Genomic DNA, 16,972 nt, shown 5'->3' with positions numbered 1-16,972 from the left:
AAAACCTGCTACATCCAAATTATATGTAACTTAGGGATACATTCATTGTATGAGGGCTTATCCATGTCTAGTACAAAAAAGCCAGTCATTTTTAATATTCAGCTAGATTGAGAGAATACCGAAAGAATTCTGAATGTAAATTCTTTTAACTAAAATTAACTGAGAGCACAACCTTCTTCACTGAGACGATTGTATCATGGTCCTCATGCTCTCAGGTCACAGCAGATCTAATTCTGGTCCATGAATGTGGAATTTTGCAAAAATGCACATTAATTAAGAGATGCTTCTTGTGCTTTTAGCATTCTGTGCTTTATTAAAAATGTCAAAGAAAGGTTCCATGGCGATTACTCTTTCTGTATGTCAAGATCTCGTTTGTTTTCATCTAATCAATAAAACATCCCCCTACTTTACTGCCAAAATGTTGATGCTTTACTTCAGTTGTGTCTGGTGCACCATACTATACAATTGCCACTGTAGCACACTTTAATGACATGTAAAGCTAAGAGCATGGCTAGCATTTACAACAACTATACAAATACACTGTTTTTGGTTTAAAAATCACTCATAAAAATCCAGTTACATTCAGGAGATGTTGCTAAGAATGGGTTAACACCTTCTGCTGGCATTCTATGGCACAGGTGTAATCATGACAACACCATCACACAGTCTCTCAGTACTTGTGGCTCGATTACAAAGTAATAACATCAAAAGTAATTTTCAAGACACTTAAGGAGAAAACTGAGCTTGGACGCTGCAGTCAACCAAGTCCCAGGAAACCACTGGTCGGTCCATCAGGTCCGTGTTAGTTTGTCCGGGGGCATGAATCCGGCGTCCCCCAGGGTTCTGAGGGCCCCCCTGCCGCTAGGGCGGATGGTGAGCCACGTGATACTACCGTTGTTCAAGCCTATACGCAACCAGCCCTCTGGAGGAAACTGGAGGGCCCTGAGAGGACAAAAGACAGATGTGAGTAGCTCAGAGCGAGTCCGAGTGCTGGATTTAACAACGCGTGTGCGATTTTCCAGCAAGTTGTCAAAAATGTACGACTGTATGTAGCAGCTAAAATATTTACATTATACAGAAATGTTCCCTTCAAGGATGCCATTAAGAGCACAGAAACACAATCTAAAAATCTTATGAGAAACAACTACAGCACAGTTTAACTAAATGGTTAGCAAAGCAGGAAGGCCTCAGCCAAGCCGTGACCTCCGGGTCGGCCAGCGACACAAACCTGCAGACAAAATAACGGATGACATTGGCATGACACACGATGATCTCATAGCTGTCCTCCTTCTGTTTGGGGTCAGCCCGGTGGATGTAGCGGCGAAAGGCTGCCTCAATGCGAGCTCCATCTTCATGGTACTGCTGGAGGACGGCAGAGAGGTTGAAAGCCACCTTTGTCACAAAAAAGGGGTTCTGAACAAACCCCTTGGTCAGTACAGACTCGATACATGATGCTGCTGTGCTTTGTAGGGAACGCATGAAGAGTTTCATTCCAAAATGAGACCAACTATGTGGAATACAATACTTCTAATCAGCACTGAGGGCAGAAAACTGCTGCTGCACTGCTCTCTGTAGGAAAGGTCAGTGCCTACATTTACACTAGTGACCCAATTCTGTCCAACATAAGGCATTAAGATGTTTACATGGGCTAACTGTTTCAATAATAACCCTGTTTTATATCATGAAGCACAGGCTAATCGTGTATCCTGGTCATGGTGTTACCATGTTATAAGCTTTGTTGTGCTGGAGATTTCACAACATAAAACCTCCAGCACCTCACAGTCATCAATTTACTTTCTAGCCATTATTTACTGAAGGCAGTAGAGTTTGAGTACTGTCCAGAGTAGCCAGCACTCTGTTTGTGGAAAGGCACCTGCTGTAAATGTTGAATATTTTTGCAGCTATAAGCTAAAACAAGCAGTGAAGAGGACAGCTGCACAGACATGTGAACTGCAGAAAGCCATGACAGTGGCTTAAAAAAATATTCACTTTTTGCACACTTTGTGTTTTTAATTGATAAAATATCCAATTTTGACCATCACTCTACACCCAATAACTCTTAGTGACTGCAACTGAAATCTCTCATTTACAGAAGTATTCCCTCCACATTGTAGTTAAATGCATCCCGTTTGCAATAATCTTTAAGATGTCTAGAACTGATTGGAGTCCATCTGTGGCAAATGAAACTAGATGGACATAACTCAGAAACCTTATAAGGTCCAACAATTCACACCGCACTTCAGGCTAGGAAGTCCAAGGACCTCTCTGTAAACCTCCATCTGGCAAACACCAGGCACAAGAAGGGTCCGGCTGCAGTGTGCAGACCACCTCAAGTTGTGCCACACACACTACACCACTCAAGTTACGCCCCTACAGATCAATCAGCAGACGAGACGTCACACCATAAATACCAAAAACAGAAGAAGGAAGAAGAGATTAGCTACCGTTAGTTTAACCCCACAGTGTGAAAGAGAATGATGAGACACGCATAGTAAATATATTAAAGCTGTTGTTTAGGATCAATGCTACTAGCTATAGCCAATAACATTACTGTTGGCACAGCTTAAAAAAAAAACTATATAAATTGAAGTGTACGTTATACTCAGATTATTTGCACCACTTTATCTTGCCTCAGACAGCCCTTTCTGATGGGAAACAGAAGTTGTTTTATCACCCTTTTTAAAGCCACTGACAAAAACACTCATTTTACCTCACAGAACATAAAAGCTGCTGGCCTACCGCTGCCGTTTTGTCAAATGAGCCTGGTGGCTTTGAAGAGAGCAGAGATGGATGCAACAGAGTGGCCTGTCTGACGAGTGGGTAATGCAGTGAAAATATAATATATCAAGATAATCACAGTGTTCTAAATATAGCTGATATTTATCCATCTAAGATCTATGGCTTTGTGACTGCTAAATGACTGGAATCCTAAACCTGTTGTAGGTTCCATTGTGTAACTAAGGTTAAAACAAAACCAAACAACCAAAAAAACAAACAAAAAAAGAAATCGCAATCATAGTCAAGGGGGTTTAACATGAGGGGTGTGTCTCGAGCGATATAATGTGGGGGCGTAACTTGAGGCGGTTTGCACTCCACAGCCACTGCTGGTCACCTGGGTGTGTCCTGTCCAGTCTGACAGAGCTTGAAAGGATCGACCAAGTCTGAATATTAATGCAGACTGATTGGCAAAATAGCAATTTTATCCATTTAAAATTAATTCTACTACAAAATAAAGTGTGCAAAATTTGAAAGGAACAGAAAGCTGCCTGAAGCCACTGTATGAAGACACAGAATATTAGACCTACAGCCCACTCGAGGTGGAGCGGGTGTAGCTTCTCTCACCACAGCCTCAGGCTTCCAGTGAGCAACAGGTGGAACTGGCTCGATTGGGGCGCCCTCTCTCAGCAAATCACAGCTCACCAGCTCCACTCCTGGGCCCGTACGACATTTAAGATAAGAAAACAATGTTAGTATACATTTTAAATGTTTAGCAATAATGCACCAGCTTGAATTGATACAGTACACGATCTGAGTTGCTGGCAACAGTGACACGACAACACAGATCAACAAGACATATACACACATGTGTATACATACATAAAAATGTTTCAACAGTATCATGTTTTTGTTGAAAAGACAGCTTCAGCAGCAGGATATGTCACAAAGAGCTATCAATTAAAGTGCAGATATGTTTAGTCTGTACGCCTGGGTCTCTGACAGTGTGGCACCCACTACCTGGGAGGTGTTTGCTGATTATACGTGCAGTCTCTGTGGCCCTGGTCATGCTGGAGTGGATCAGAACATCATACTTAAGCCCCAGTGCTGCCAACCTCTGGCCAGTCAACTCAGCCTGCTCACGACCTAAAAGTGAAGACGCAGCAGTCATTACAAAAACATGTGAATCTGTCTGACACTATCAGAGAAGATTTGGGTAGAACAACAAGTAAACACAGATAAATAGTTCCTTTGGCAGCTGTTGTCAGAGTGGTACACTACATGCTGTTATGCTATCAACAGAACACATTGATTAAGGCTAGCCTCAATGTGAACTTGTGACCCCCAAACTCCTGCCTGGTCAGCTGTCCAGATGACAATAGGGGAAATAAGGACCTAATGGAGTGAGGATCCTCTCCTTGTCATTGCTCCCGCTCAGGTTGTACTGGGAGTGTCTGATGAGGAGAATGTTGCGTGTAGCTTTTGGTTTGCCGTTGTCCTGCTCTGAGCTGGGGTCTTCTGTTGAATTCTCCTTCTTCTTCCCATTAGACAGTGCAAATGGCTCTCTCCTAAACAGAGAGGAAGATGAAGTAATCTGAGATTAGAAATGGATTTTGTCTCACATGGTTAATTTGAGGCATGGCAATCTACAGTAGGTTAACATAATTACGAACCGGAATGAACGTCTGGTTTTGAAGACGCCTACGTCAAACTCGGCTTTAAAAATGTGATATCTTAGCTGAATGGCCCGTCATAAATATAGCTCGAATAATCATCATAACATATCATAAATCGTTATAGTCCACTCCCAGTTTAGACATACATCCAAACGTACTTGATTTCATTTAGAAAGATGTTAAAGTTTGTCCAGTTTGTATTCTAACTAATATAATTGCACAGTGAGGCACACCCACTTAATGGCTAATATATATATTATAGAGTTTTGGCGTGGCGCCCTGTCAATACGAAAGTGAAAGGATGAAAATGGAGAGAATATAAGTACATTAGCTTTGTTAAAATAACCAAGCAGTAAGAGACAACACGTGTAGAGGTATGTACTTGTCCCAGTTAAAGTCCCACGTTTGTCCAGTCGGGGCTGGTGTGTGTCTGGCAGGTGACCACGCCGGCTGCGCAGCTTGAAGAACGGTCAATCTCGACCACCAACTGGCCGCCTCTCCGCGATGTTCTCCGAAGTATCCACGGGAGTCGGCAGCGGCGAACAACAGAATAGCAGAGCCTCCAGCAAACCCGCAAATAAGTTTTAACGTTTTCCTGTAGGACATCCTGATAGCAGCTGACGCGAACCGACTAACGCTAACGTTAGCTAACTAGCTCGTCTTAGCCGGGTGTAAGGTTAACAATGCGTAACGATATCTCTATGTAGAATTAGTTGTCTTTTGCTAAATGACGTCTGACTATTAATTCCAACCCCAGCACGAATCACGCTGTTCGTGGCACAAATATCCACAAGGCGGCGGTTCTTAGCCGGACACAAAAATACAGTCAGGACAACACATGGCATGCTAATCTAGGTAATTTTCCACAAACAATACGGTGGCCTCTCGGAGCCAAAAGTAGTGACTTTCGCAATTCGCTTAAGGCTCGTTATCTGCCACTCGAGGGCGCTCTAGCTCCCAAATCCAGAGTAGTAACCATAGAGGAGTAGCCTTGACTATTTAAGTGGGGCCAAATGTAAGAAGATCTGATATGGTTGGTTAAAGTTTATTAACGCAGCACAAACCGACACATAATATAGGCTACGTGTAATTCAACTATAATACTTACCATAACTTTAGATAGTTTTTCATGTACTATTTTAGTGTCAAGAGACTAATAGATAAAGCATTTAAATTCTGGATTTATCATTTAAATACGTACCGACTGCTATACAATAAGGATATATAATTTAAGAATATTAATACACAGTGCAGAACACTGTGCCTGGATTGTAGGAAAGCAAAGCAGCTTTAAACTGCCAGATAATAAATGGACTTTGGTACTGTTCCCTCAACCAAGGCAACACATATCTGGAGCTTCCTGGACTATATCTTCCAAAACACGAACAAATCGAGGCGTCCTAAACTTTGAGACATATTTTGATATTAAATTAATTTCATTTTAATGCACATTTCGATGGTTTGAAGTTCACATTTACTGTTCGCTGAATCCCCGGGTAAAATGATTGTAGAGTGAAAATGATTCATAAGAAATGGCAAATAATTAACACTATAGTTCCGATGATTTTCTTAAAACACTTGAAGGCTTTCAGAGAGGCTCCACCTTTTCGAGCGGTTCGGTGACCTCAGCAGTGGGCTGGATTGTAAGGGTGGGATTTCCAGGCTTTCAGAGAGCTTTATGTATTCCTGCCTCTCCGTCTTAGGATCTATGCGGCTTCAACGACAGCATAGACGCGCTGGTTGTGCCTTTCATAGCCACAGAAAGGCCTGTTTATTGAACACTGCTTCTTTTCTCTACATGCGACTCCAATCGGAATAAATACACTGAGGAATGTGGAAATTACAGAATGCCCAACAGCGCTGGAAAGAGATTTAAACCCACCAAATACATCCCAGTGTCCACTGCTGCCACGCTCCTGGTGGGATCGACCACTTTATTTTTCGTTTTCACGTAAGTTTGCTTCTTGTTCTCGTTCTTAGCCTGCTGGATCTTCATAACGCTACACTATGTGCCTTCAGATTATACAGACGACAGTGGATTGCAGCCCGAAGTTTGCATGTGTGGAATCAATCACTTAGGTGAAATGATTGGTTTTATAGGAAGGTACCTACGTTATCCCATCAGGGAATCTCGCAGCGCGGTTCTGAAACGGGTTTCCAAAAGCAGCCGTAGCCTATACGCCCCCGTCATGTGCGCCTTCGGGGAGAACATTGAGCCATAATACCTGCAAGCAAAACTTCCAACAAGCCATGCAAGTTTGACCGCATCTTAGGCCGCAGACACTCACTTTCTATTGAAGAAATGCTGCAGGCAGTTGTTGATAACGTTAAAATGGTTGCAGTGAGCCAGCAGGCAGTTGTGTCTGATTTATGTATTGTCTGTTGGTATATTTTCAGTGTCACACTCCTGTCAAGAAGAACTATAATCTAACTATCATCCAAGGCAAAGAGTTCCCAGAGTGGAGACCTGCAGAGGTCCCACCTAGTGTGTAGGCTAGGAAATGAGATCAGATGAGGTTTGTGAGTAAGCCCTGACCAAAGCCAGCAGGTCCTTACTCTTTCAAAAGCACCTGTTACTACAGTAGAAGTGGATTTCTGTGCTGTGACAAGCAGGTGACAGTGGTTCATGTACGCCATCTGCGACCAGAATTATATGGTCACATCTTATCAACCGGTATCATAATCATGCCAGTATCCCCAAAGTAGGATCTGTTGCATGTCTCTCCATCTAATGAATGATCCGACCCTGTAGCAAGGAAAGATAACAGCAGAGAGAGAGGTGTCTCTGATCTGCAGCATCATTCTCCTGTACATTATCTTAATGCTAAGCCCCAGGTGAACAGAAATCAACATTATGCTCAATCTCACATCTGAGAGGAAACCTGAGGGGGGTTGAAAATTATTTTGTTAGCCTCTGACCCAGATGAGCCACTGTGGGCTCAGTCTGTCCACTGAAGAATAAAATTGCTAAACATGATTCCTTGCTGTCTGATGGTGGGTGGGTTTTGTAGTGTTTAAAGACTGTATGTCAGAGTTGCTACTGCACTGGCACAAGAAGCTATTCCTGTCATTTTGAACTTGTTTTGTATGTAATATAGCTCCAGTTATGAGCTTTTGTGGATCTAATGTTGTGTGTGAATTTGTAGCTGTCATTAAATTATTTATTGCAGATGCAGGGTTAGGGGAATGCTGTAAGCGTAAGACTTGTCTCTGAGGACAGAGAAAATGCTTCACCTGCATCCTCACTGGTTTTGCGCTCTCAGTCTCGGGTCAGTGACCGAGACTGAAGGAAACATATGGTGTTTGTGGCTTGTGCCGGTAGGTTGGATTGTACCTCGAAAAATCCCAGCACTCCTTGGTGCACTGTCTAGGGCTTTGCATAAACAAATGGGCTGATTTACAAGTCTAGTTGTGAGATGAATGTACTAAGATTCAGTTTGAGCTCTGCAATTCAGTCCCAAGGTTAACAAATCAGAAATGCTGCTGCCTATAGGTCTTTTAAAAATATTATTACCTGTTCTGTTGCTGGGGTTCATGTCGCTCTGCACTTTTAAGGTTCATCCCCCCCAGCAGATGGTTCATGGGTGAGGATTAAGACTTCACTCTGTTGCACCTTAATTTCCTAGTAAAGGGCCCAGAGGATTGAGTTATAACTTAACCCCCCCAGGGAGCAGTGCACATTCAAACTAGGCCAAGCCTCCCCATTCTCAAACACACATCCACTCCAGCTGTTATGTTGAACCCAGTGAATGCAAAGCTACACATTTACAAAAAAAGCCACAGAACAGTGATATGCCTTTGTCTAAAATCTCTTAACTAGAACAACATGAAACAAGTGCAAAAGTAGGAGCATTTTAGCTTTTCATGTTGGCCATCTGTATGGCAGCCACAAACTAAGACATGCTGGGGTTAACACTAAAGAACAATATCAGCCCCCTCATATGCACTCATGCACAGCGCAGTGCCAGAGACACAAGTTTGAATTCCTTGGCCGCAGATTGTTAAAAGTCTTACTGCTGCTAGAGAGCCACTTGGTGTCATATGGGCAATGGAGGATGCGATGTTGGACCAGTACTGGCTCACACACATTGTCCATGGTGCGTTACTGTGTTTGGCTTATTGACACCTGGTAGTTTGTTGCCCACAGAGTTTGAATTAGAACACATTATTGCAAAATGATTGATATCTCAACAGCATGGCCACTACTTATCACTAAAAGTCTTACTGCTGCCAGAGAGCCACTTGGTGTCATATGGGCAATGGAGGATGCAATGTTGGACCAGTACTGGCTCACACACATCGTCCATGGTGCGTTACTGTGTTTGGCTTATTGACACCTGGTAGTTTGTTGCCCACAGAGTTTGAATTAGAACACATTATTGCAAAATTCATTGATATCTCAACAGCATGGCCACTATTTATCACAAAAAAATCCCGATGGACAAATTCATCTTTTGGTCATGGTTTAGACACCATAATCTTGCATTGAAGAGGCTTATTCTACCTTTTAGAAATTCCTCACAATGGCTTCATCACTGCCCTTGACCATGTGCCAAACAAATACCCTGCTGTGGAAACTGAACAGCCACGCTGGCCATTATCATTTATTACTAAGCCTAATAGTCTACACTTTAGGATGTGCATGGAGAGATGTGTGGAAACTATCGATTGATCATCTGGGCAGCAGTGTTCAGGAGACTTCGCTGTGTGGATGTGAATTATGACGGAGGTAGTTAGCGGTGGCATTTGGTGCCAGCATGTCACCGGACTGAGAGCAGAGCACGCCTGACAGGAATCTAATCTTCAGCTTCCACATCTGTTTCCTGCTTTTCACTGTAGATCCATTGAATCTGACTTCATTCAGATCCTACTGAATGCATTGTTTTGTGTTTGTGTTCCACGTCTTGCAGAATTTAAGGTATGTCCAATGTGTTGGCTGAAAGAGTGCAGAGTTTACAAAGCCAGGAAAGAGGATGACAGTCGGCCATGATGTAATGTTAAAACAAGCGCTTCTTTTTTAAAGTCTGTCTTGGTACATACATGGCAATGCTAAACGGTTTGATAAAGAACTTTTTGGGGTTTTTACAGAACTTCATTTTACTGTGACACTCTAGAAAGTGGTGAATGGAGCAATGACACATATAGACCCCCTCATTTATACTTTCCTCACAAGTCTGACAGTGTAGTAAAAGTAAACAGATACAAAGACACTGGTACAAAGAAAATGCATCTATGATAAACCTGAGTCACATACTGAAAAGTAACTTTTTCAGCCTCTGCCTAAGAACTAAGTAACTAGTTTTTATCAGAGCGGTTTCATAAACTGTCCTTTCTTAGCAGCATTAGTCAAGTACACCCTATTGTGAGTAAAATTAACATGCAGTGCTGGCTAGCGTTAGCTTGCTTTAACATTTGTTAGTCATTTTCAGGAAAAAAAGAATAGAATTCCATGAAAAGGAAGGGATGTGCAGTTATTTCTATAATACTGTAGCCGACTTAGCTGCATCGAGACGGGGGTTGACAGTAAACATGAATGAGGACAATTAGCCAGCTAGCAGTTAGCCTTAACTGACACATAGAGTGTAATACTGTTTCTCTATTACTATTGAATATTTTGGTGGCACAAATATTTCTGTTTTAGGGATATAACCCCAGGGTCCTTGTGGAAGCTTTTTATTAGACAGTTTTTAAGAGAGTAATTCCCTTAGCTTTATGATTTTCCCACACGTTCTACTGTATGAATCCTCATTTAGATTCAGCTAGAATACGGTTCATGTCCAGTGGTGTTGGTAAGGTCACATTTGGTTGCAGCCCACTGTAAGTGTTCACCTTACCCCCTCTTCACTCTGCTGTGTAGCATCATGTTTTATTAATGTTTGGTCTAAAAGCATAATTGAATGTTTGTTCACTGCTCCTAATCTGCCTCCTGCATGTGATTATGTATCCTGAGCTGCTGTTGTCTGTTTTGTCATGGGGTTCGCTGATGCCACGCTGCTTGGTATTAGTGCCCATTGGAGCCCATTTGCCTTCCTCCCGTGTGGCGTTAGTGGCTCCGATGCCCCCTGTGCTTGACTGTAGTTAAATGAATTGCTGGTTTAACTCATTTTGTTTATGCTTGGTGTGAGAGGCAGATGATTCTGCCTGTTTGCTTTAAATACTGCTCACACTGGGGCTGACTTGGTTTTAGTTTGTTTATTTAAATGTGTGATTGGGGATATATTGCCAAGTTTGAGATGTTGTAAGGCCAGAGTATTTCTTAGGAGGAAATTACTAATTGACGTGTTATTAATGTGCCTTAATAGCTTTTTCAGTGTCTACGCTCATGAACAAGCATTTGTCAAATTAAGAAACCAGAGGAGCTCAGCCTCCCTGATATGATGCTCATATGCAGAATACTGAGAACTGAACAGGGCAACGTAAGCTTTGCAAAAATATTTCATGATTCATCTTCAGCATGTAGACTGCTGCCTATAATGACATCAGAAATATTTGCTGAAATATCTCTGTTTTGTCATCACACACTATCCCAGCACTAGATTTCAGCCCCTCAGCTCAGGTGGATAACCAGATATCCTGTCCTCATGTCACACACACACAGGATAAAACTTTGCTCATCTAGCCAAGAGACATACCCTTACTAGGGCCAAAATATCCCTTTGGCCTATTCATAAAAGCCTTGAGGTGCAGTCTTCTGGTTTGTAGAGATAACAGACTTTTTCCCACTGAGGATAAAACCAGCAGCTGGTTGGTGCATTGTGACTAGTTTTGTCATATTGGATAGAAGTGTAATTTTCTCTGTAAGCCCTCATCCAACAGCGCCTTGGAGTGAGGACCTGGAGACTGATGTGCAGGGTTGTGCCCCAGGTACTTAAGGCAGCAGGTAGTAATGAATGGAGAGGGGACCTTATTTCACTTTGAGGTAATGACGGTGACGAGGCCAGAGTTATAAATGAGCCTAAATGCTTTTTTTAGCATAATAGCGTCATTGCTTTTGGCAGCATATTTGTAGTCTGTGTGATGGTTTGTGATTCATTTTTTTGTGCTTATCTGTGGTCAGTGGTTTAATCAGTGGTTTGTTTCCCACCTGTATCATCACTACACACTGACCAGTCCCCTGTCCCCTCACCTTTACAGTCTCACAGCTATGATGTTTAGTTAAAAAGTTAAAATTTTCTAAAATACCACAGTTAAATCAGTGAGATCTGATGCTTTTAAACCCATGTCTTGACAAATGCTGTATAGATCGCTGTGAAAGGTAGTATCCAAATTTATGTCTCCTTTAAGATGAATTGTACACATTTTTTGGGGTCCCTTAGCTTTTCCTGTAGTACCATTGTCTGGTATAAATGTAAATTTGTGAAACTAATTTCACTGTGAACAAATTTTAGGTCATCATTACTGATGTCATGACTTTGACCAATTGCACTGAACATGTGCAAACAGAGCTGGTTATTGAAATATTTAGTTAATAAATTGAAAGTATCAAACATCAGCCCCCATAGACTCATTTCAAACAGAAACTAGGAGAAAACGTGTAGTGTTACTCCAGCGCGAGCCTGGAATATCTGAGTTTGGACTCCATCGCTCATGTATTTTTAGCTCTTTGACAGTAATGGGATCAAATGTGAGTTTCAGTCAAATGTCTTGATCCTGTAATGATTTAGCAGAGTCTGGTTCTCAAAGGACATTTGAATGAGCCTTTTTGACTATTAACACGCACACAGACCAGTCCTGTCTACTGTGGCATGGTGTCCATGGGGGTTAGGAGTCCAACAAAGGTCTGTTAAAGACCCCTGAGGAAACCACAGGGGAAAAAAGTAGTCAGTGGTCCATCACCTCTCCTGTTAGTATAGTGTACAAAGACAACCTTATACTGAGGACAAAAATCAAAAATCATCACTCCATCAAGGATCAGATACTCCTGATCATCAGGCTGTTAGCAGAGCTTTCATCCAGTAAGAGCGGTCTTCCTCCATCTGTACTGATGAGCTAAAGCACAGAGAATAAAAGGACAGGTCATCTAATTTCATTCCACCCCAGCCTTCCTGTCACTGCTCGACAACTAGGTTAAGATAATGCTGACGGATCCTCTTCCCTGGCACTCAGTGAGCAGAGCGACTGACCACGCTACATGCTGCACAAACACAAACAGCTTACGTTAAGTTTCAAGCTGGGGCAAGTCTTCCTGATTTTTTTTTATTATTATTTTTTTATTTTTTTGGTTTCTCTGTATTTTAATGATCATATTTGATAAGCTTATCTCACTGTGCTAAAGACTGGTTGTAAACAAGTCCTAATTTCCATTTGCATATGTCTTGAACAGAGTGAGATCACTGTTAGCAGATTTCTCATAAATGAATAAGAGCATGCCGTCCTAATCTGCAACAGCAGAATATGTATCATGTTTTTAATGTGATTCTTTTCCTAGCACATATTGAGCTTTAATGGAAACCAGTGCATTCTAAAATTATCGTGCCCTCTTTCTGCCAAGCTCTGAATGTGTGTTTTCTGCTTGTGCACTGTTTTGTATGTGTGAATCAGATGAATTTAACATGCTTTGAAGAGCAAGGAAGAAATGTCTTAAATTTGTTGGAATGTGTCATTTCTACTCCAGATCAATGGAGGTGGAAGAACGTTTAGATTTATTTCATTTCCATCTTGTGACTCTGATTATTTTTTTTTTCTCGCTGTCTATTTAAAGAAAGTACTTTTGGTTTCTTTGAAGCGCTGACTTTCTGAAGCTCTGGTGCTTTCCAAAAAAGCAAATTGTTCCTTGTGATGCCATAGTTGAGCTAAATGGATCCATGTGGATTCAGCGCGCCAGAGTGCGTGGGCAAAAAGTGCGGGAAAGTGCAATGAGGTACTCTGAGTTTGCTGTACTGCACCACCCTCCCACCAGCCGGATAAGCTTTCTGCCTGGAAAGTCTCCTCTTAGGGAACATGTGGGAATAATTCAGACCTCCAGTCTCCCCTTCCATGGAGGTCTCCACCCTGTTTCTCATCACTCTGTTTTGCCAGAAGGAGACCATGACTGGTAATAAGTAGAAACAGAGCTCTGTCTTACCAGTCTCAGCTGGAGTGGCTTTCAGAGACATCAAGGAGTCTGCAGCGAGCCAAGGTTCCCATTATTTGGAGTGTAGGTGTGTCCATGTGTGGGATGAAGAGGAAGAGAGGCAGATACTGCAGATACTCTGTAATTATAAGGACAGGTCTTTGGCATATTTGCCATCTTTTTAAAGTAGTCTAAGTAGTTTTAGAAGCCTCTGGAGATGAGTGGGCACAGCAAGCAAGCCACCGTTCGACCAATAAGCACCAGCACACTGACCAGGCATAATGTGATCATTCAAATTATTGAATGATGACAACAGACCTGGTAGAAAAATGTAAAATTTAAATACATTTGTTGCTAAATGATGGAAATTCCCATGAACACTGGTACAGTCTCTGTGGTACTGATGTCTGCCAAATTATTTTACTGTTACCACTGGTGTGCACCAAAGTCAGAAAAATCTAATTCCATACATTGGGGGTTTTAAAGCTACCATTATCAATATTTAAATTTTAACAATGGATTTCTTATTGGTCTGTTACAGACATTATTATCAATCTGTCTTGTTTGCTGAAAACCCAATAAAAACTAACTGAATTAAATGGGGTTACTTGTAGTAGTGAACCCACAGAAAATTACCATATTTTGCGGTGATTTGAAGTTTTTTTTTATTTTTTTTAGCATCTTTAATTTAATGTTGTGGTTTTACAGGCTGCAGCTTCAAGTAACCAAAAAAAATCAACTGATGTAAGTTTAAGTAAAAGGATCATGCAAAGCTAATATTGTTTTAATGTATCATTTTGTGTGTGTGAAATACAAGTGGTCGGACTTGTCTTTGAAGCCACTGATCTAGATATTAATATTTATCAACCTCCAAAAGCCCTTTACTTATAGAAATGTCCTTTATGTTCTCAAACAAAAAGGATCATGCCAAATATAACCAGAATTGGTACCAGCCCTGTGTTCATAGTTTCACAGAAATAGTTCTTGAAAAGATTTGTAAAACCTGGTATTCATGGTGTTGCACATTAGCTGCTGCTTGCCATGCAAGCCTCACCTTTTTATCTTTCCCTCGACTCTCTGTCATCAACACATGAAAACAATAATAGTATTCTCACCTAGACGACAATAGATGTTTTTCTCTTTCAGGCCCATGCTTATTGGACCTTTTGTCTTCACAGTTAACAACCATATACTCTGTACAGTGTTCCAAAGGCAAGCGTACCATATCTTTGTTATCACTGAAACACTCATCAGTTTACAGTTATTATACGCATGGAACGCTCATGGATAAAGAAAATGGTTTCACACAGGAACACTACTCTCTCTAAAGCAAACCTGTACTACACAGGTTTTATGGCTCTTGAGCTGTTATGCTAAGCTACAGCTAGAATAGAATAGACAGTAAACCCCAGCAACCAGTTTGTAGGTGCTGTGCTCCAGCAGGTCACTGTGTTGACCTTGTGTCAAATCTCTATCGAAAAGAATGGCATTGTGATGAAGACTGAGATCTAATTACCATTATGCATGTGCATTCAGCCCTCAGGCCTATACTCTGTGGATTCTGGGCCTACCTCCACTTTATATATGATGTCGGAGCCATGCTGAGCTGCTTCCGGGTCAGCGCAGTTATCTTTCTGCTGCAACATTAAACTCATTGTTTGTTTATTTTTTGCATTGTGTAGGGGTGGCAAGAGCCGTGCCATTGTGGTGTTACTGTCATGGAGCCCTGGTGCTAGGCATTATTTTAAGGATAAGGATAATCACCTTTATTGGCCAAGTATGTTACACACAAGGAATTTGTTTCCGGTACAGAACCGAGGCAGCCATCTGCCTGCGGTGTCAACTCAACCGATGGCTCTAACCATCGGGGGCAACTTGGGGGTTCAGTGTCTTGCCCAAGGACACTTCGACATGTGGACTGCAGGCGAAGAGATTCGAACTCCTGACCCTCCGGTTGGGAGATGACTGCCCTACCCACTGAACCACAGTCGCCCCTCATCAGAAGACCATATGAGAGAATCATAAAAAGTCAATGCTAAATGTGTAATGACTTCCCCTCTCTGCCCACATTTCAGCCAATGCTCTGTTGAAGGTGGAGCTTGGCCCTGGGCAGAAGCAGGGCCGGCTGAGCCCGACTCAACATGATTACCCCCTGTTGCTAGGAACAGATGGAAATGGAGGCCAACCTGTGTCTGCCCGACTCGGCTCAATTAAATCGGGCTTACGCGAGCTGATGAAAAAAACACCAATAGTGTCCGAGTGTCATATGGAGTGAAATCACTGCAAGTGTGTGAATCTTGAAGCTTGATTTATATTGTTAGAGCACAGTTTTCAGCCTGAACGTGGACTCAGTTTGTGCTTGTGTTTGAGGTTCCATCCAGGTTTAATACCTAACAATGTCAAAAAAAAAAAAGTGTAGTACTGTGTAATACTCATTATTTTGGGGAAGGAAGTTATTGACTAGGTCTGTGACAGGACTGTGAACTGTTTGCCAGAGAGCAGCTAATCAACCCTTTGCTGTGGATTTCCTCTGCCACACTGTTTTGTTTAGCCTCCCAGTGTGCAAACCTCTGCACAAATGCCTGCAATTCTTGTGTGTTACGTATGTACAGTAGATCAAGTCATGGCTGCTCTACTGTTGATGGAAAAACAGAGAGAGGAAGTTTGACTTTGGTTATACAATGTGAGCAGAGAATTCTTTACTTCTCACTCATGCTGGGGCAGCTGTGGCTCAGGCGGTAGAGAGGCTGTCCCCCGACCGGAAGGTCAGTAGCTTGATTTCCGTTGTCCGCATGTCGAAGTGTCCTTGGGCAGGACACTGGACCCCAAGTTGTCCCCGATGGGCAGATCAGCACCTTGCAGGGATAGTGCCACCATCGGTGTGTGTGTTTGTGTGCGTGTGTGTGTGTGTGTGTGTGTGTGTGTGAGTCGGCACCACAGATGGCTGCCTCGGTTCTGAGGCGGAGACAGATTCCTTCTGTGTGTGTAACATACTTGGCCAATAAAAGTGATTTTCATTATCATGCTTCTTTTGGAGACTTGATCATCAGTGTTACACACTCAGAAACGACAGTAGTTCACATAACTGAAATGAAAACCAAAAGCTGTTCCCTGGCTCTAACGGTATTTTAATGTGATATGGGTCAGTCAAGCACTTTAATTGGGTGGCCTGGATGTTTTGCAGTGGTCTGGCTTCATCCCATGTTATCTCGTTTAGGGTTTTGAATTTGGAGACATTCATTCTCCAGTAAACTTAACCAGTGTTGCAGACATAGCAAGAGCACATTTGCCAAACATGAGTTAGTCCTCATCCTAAAAATGTTCTCTTATAACTCGATGTAAAAGTGGAACGAAAAATGCTGCATGAAATGACAAACAATTGTGTTAAACTCAGAAGGGGAAATTTCAAAATCATAAAATGAATTAACTTTACACTGCAAAACAAGACCATGTCTTTTACATCTATTATCATCTGAGAGAACGCTGATGCCTATTCCAGGAGGTGTATTTTAACCTCAGCCATTTAGCA

General features: G+C 42.1%; 2 protein-coding genes across 5 annotated transcripts in view; one reads left to right on the top strand and one right to left on the bottom strand.

Annotated features, from left to right (window-relative positions):
- Nucleotides 1-290: 290 nt before the first annotated feature.
- pgam5 (PGAM family member 5, serine/threonine protein phosphatase, mitochondrial) lies at nucleotides 291-5,279 on the bottom strand. 4 transcript variants are annotated; one of them, XM_020590324.1, is made up of 6 exons: nucleotides 4,774-5,279; nucleotides 4,111-4,283; nucleotides 3,736-3,861; nucleotides 3,343-3,437; nucleotides 1,229-1,362; nucleotides 291-942 (listed from the first exon to the last, which is right to left on the bottom strand). In XM_020590324.1, the coding sequence occupies exons 1-6, from the start codon at nucleotides 4,995-4,997 to the stop codon at nucleotides 792-794; spliced, it is 903 nt and encodes a 300-aa protein (XP_020445980.1). In that variant the 5' UTR covers nucleotides 4,998-5,279; the 3' UTR covers nucleotides 291-791. The 4 variants fall into 4 exon arrangements, with proteins under 4 accessions (XP_020445980.1, XP_020445982.1, XP_020445983.1 ...); XM_020590326.1 differs by having other exon boundaries at nucleotides 1,229-1,359; XM_020590327.1 differs by having other exon boundaries at nucleotides 3,343-3,431.
- Nucleotides 5,280-5,407: 128 nt separating this feature from the next.
- Nucleotides 5,408-16,972, top strand: part of zdhhc8b (zDHHC palmitoyltransferase 8b) — a 74,377-nt gene continuing 62,812 nt past the window's right edge. The window contains 1 exon segment of the mRNA XM_020590330.1: nucleotides 5,408-6,342. Within this exon segment, the coding sequence (XP_020445986.1) occupies nucleotides 6,239-6,342 (104 nt within the window). The 5' untranslated portion in view covers nucleotides 5,408-6,238.

Source organism: Monopterus albus, unplaced genomic scaffold (assembly GCF_001952655.1).
Source record: "Monopterus albus unplaced genomic scaffold, M_albus_1.0 scaffold12.1, whole genome shotgun sequence".
Classification (NCBI taxonomy): Eukaryota; Metazoa; Chordata; class Actinopteri; order Synbranchiformes; family Synbranchidae; genus Monopterus; species Monopterus albus.
Note: the sequence above shows the minus strand (reverse complement) of the source record. Positions and strands in the feature narration are given on the sequence as shown.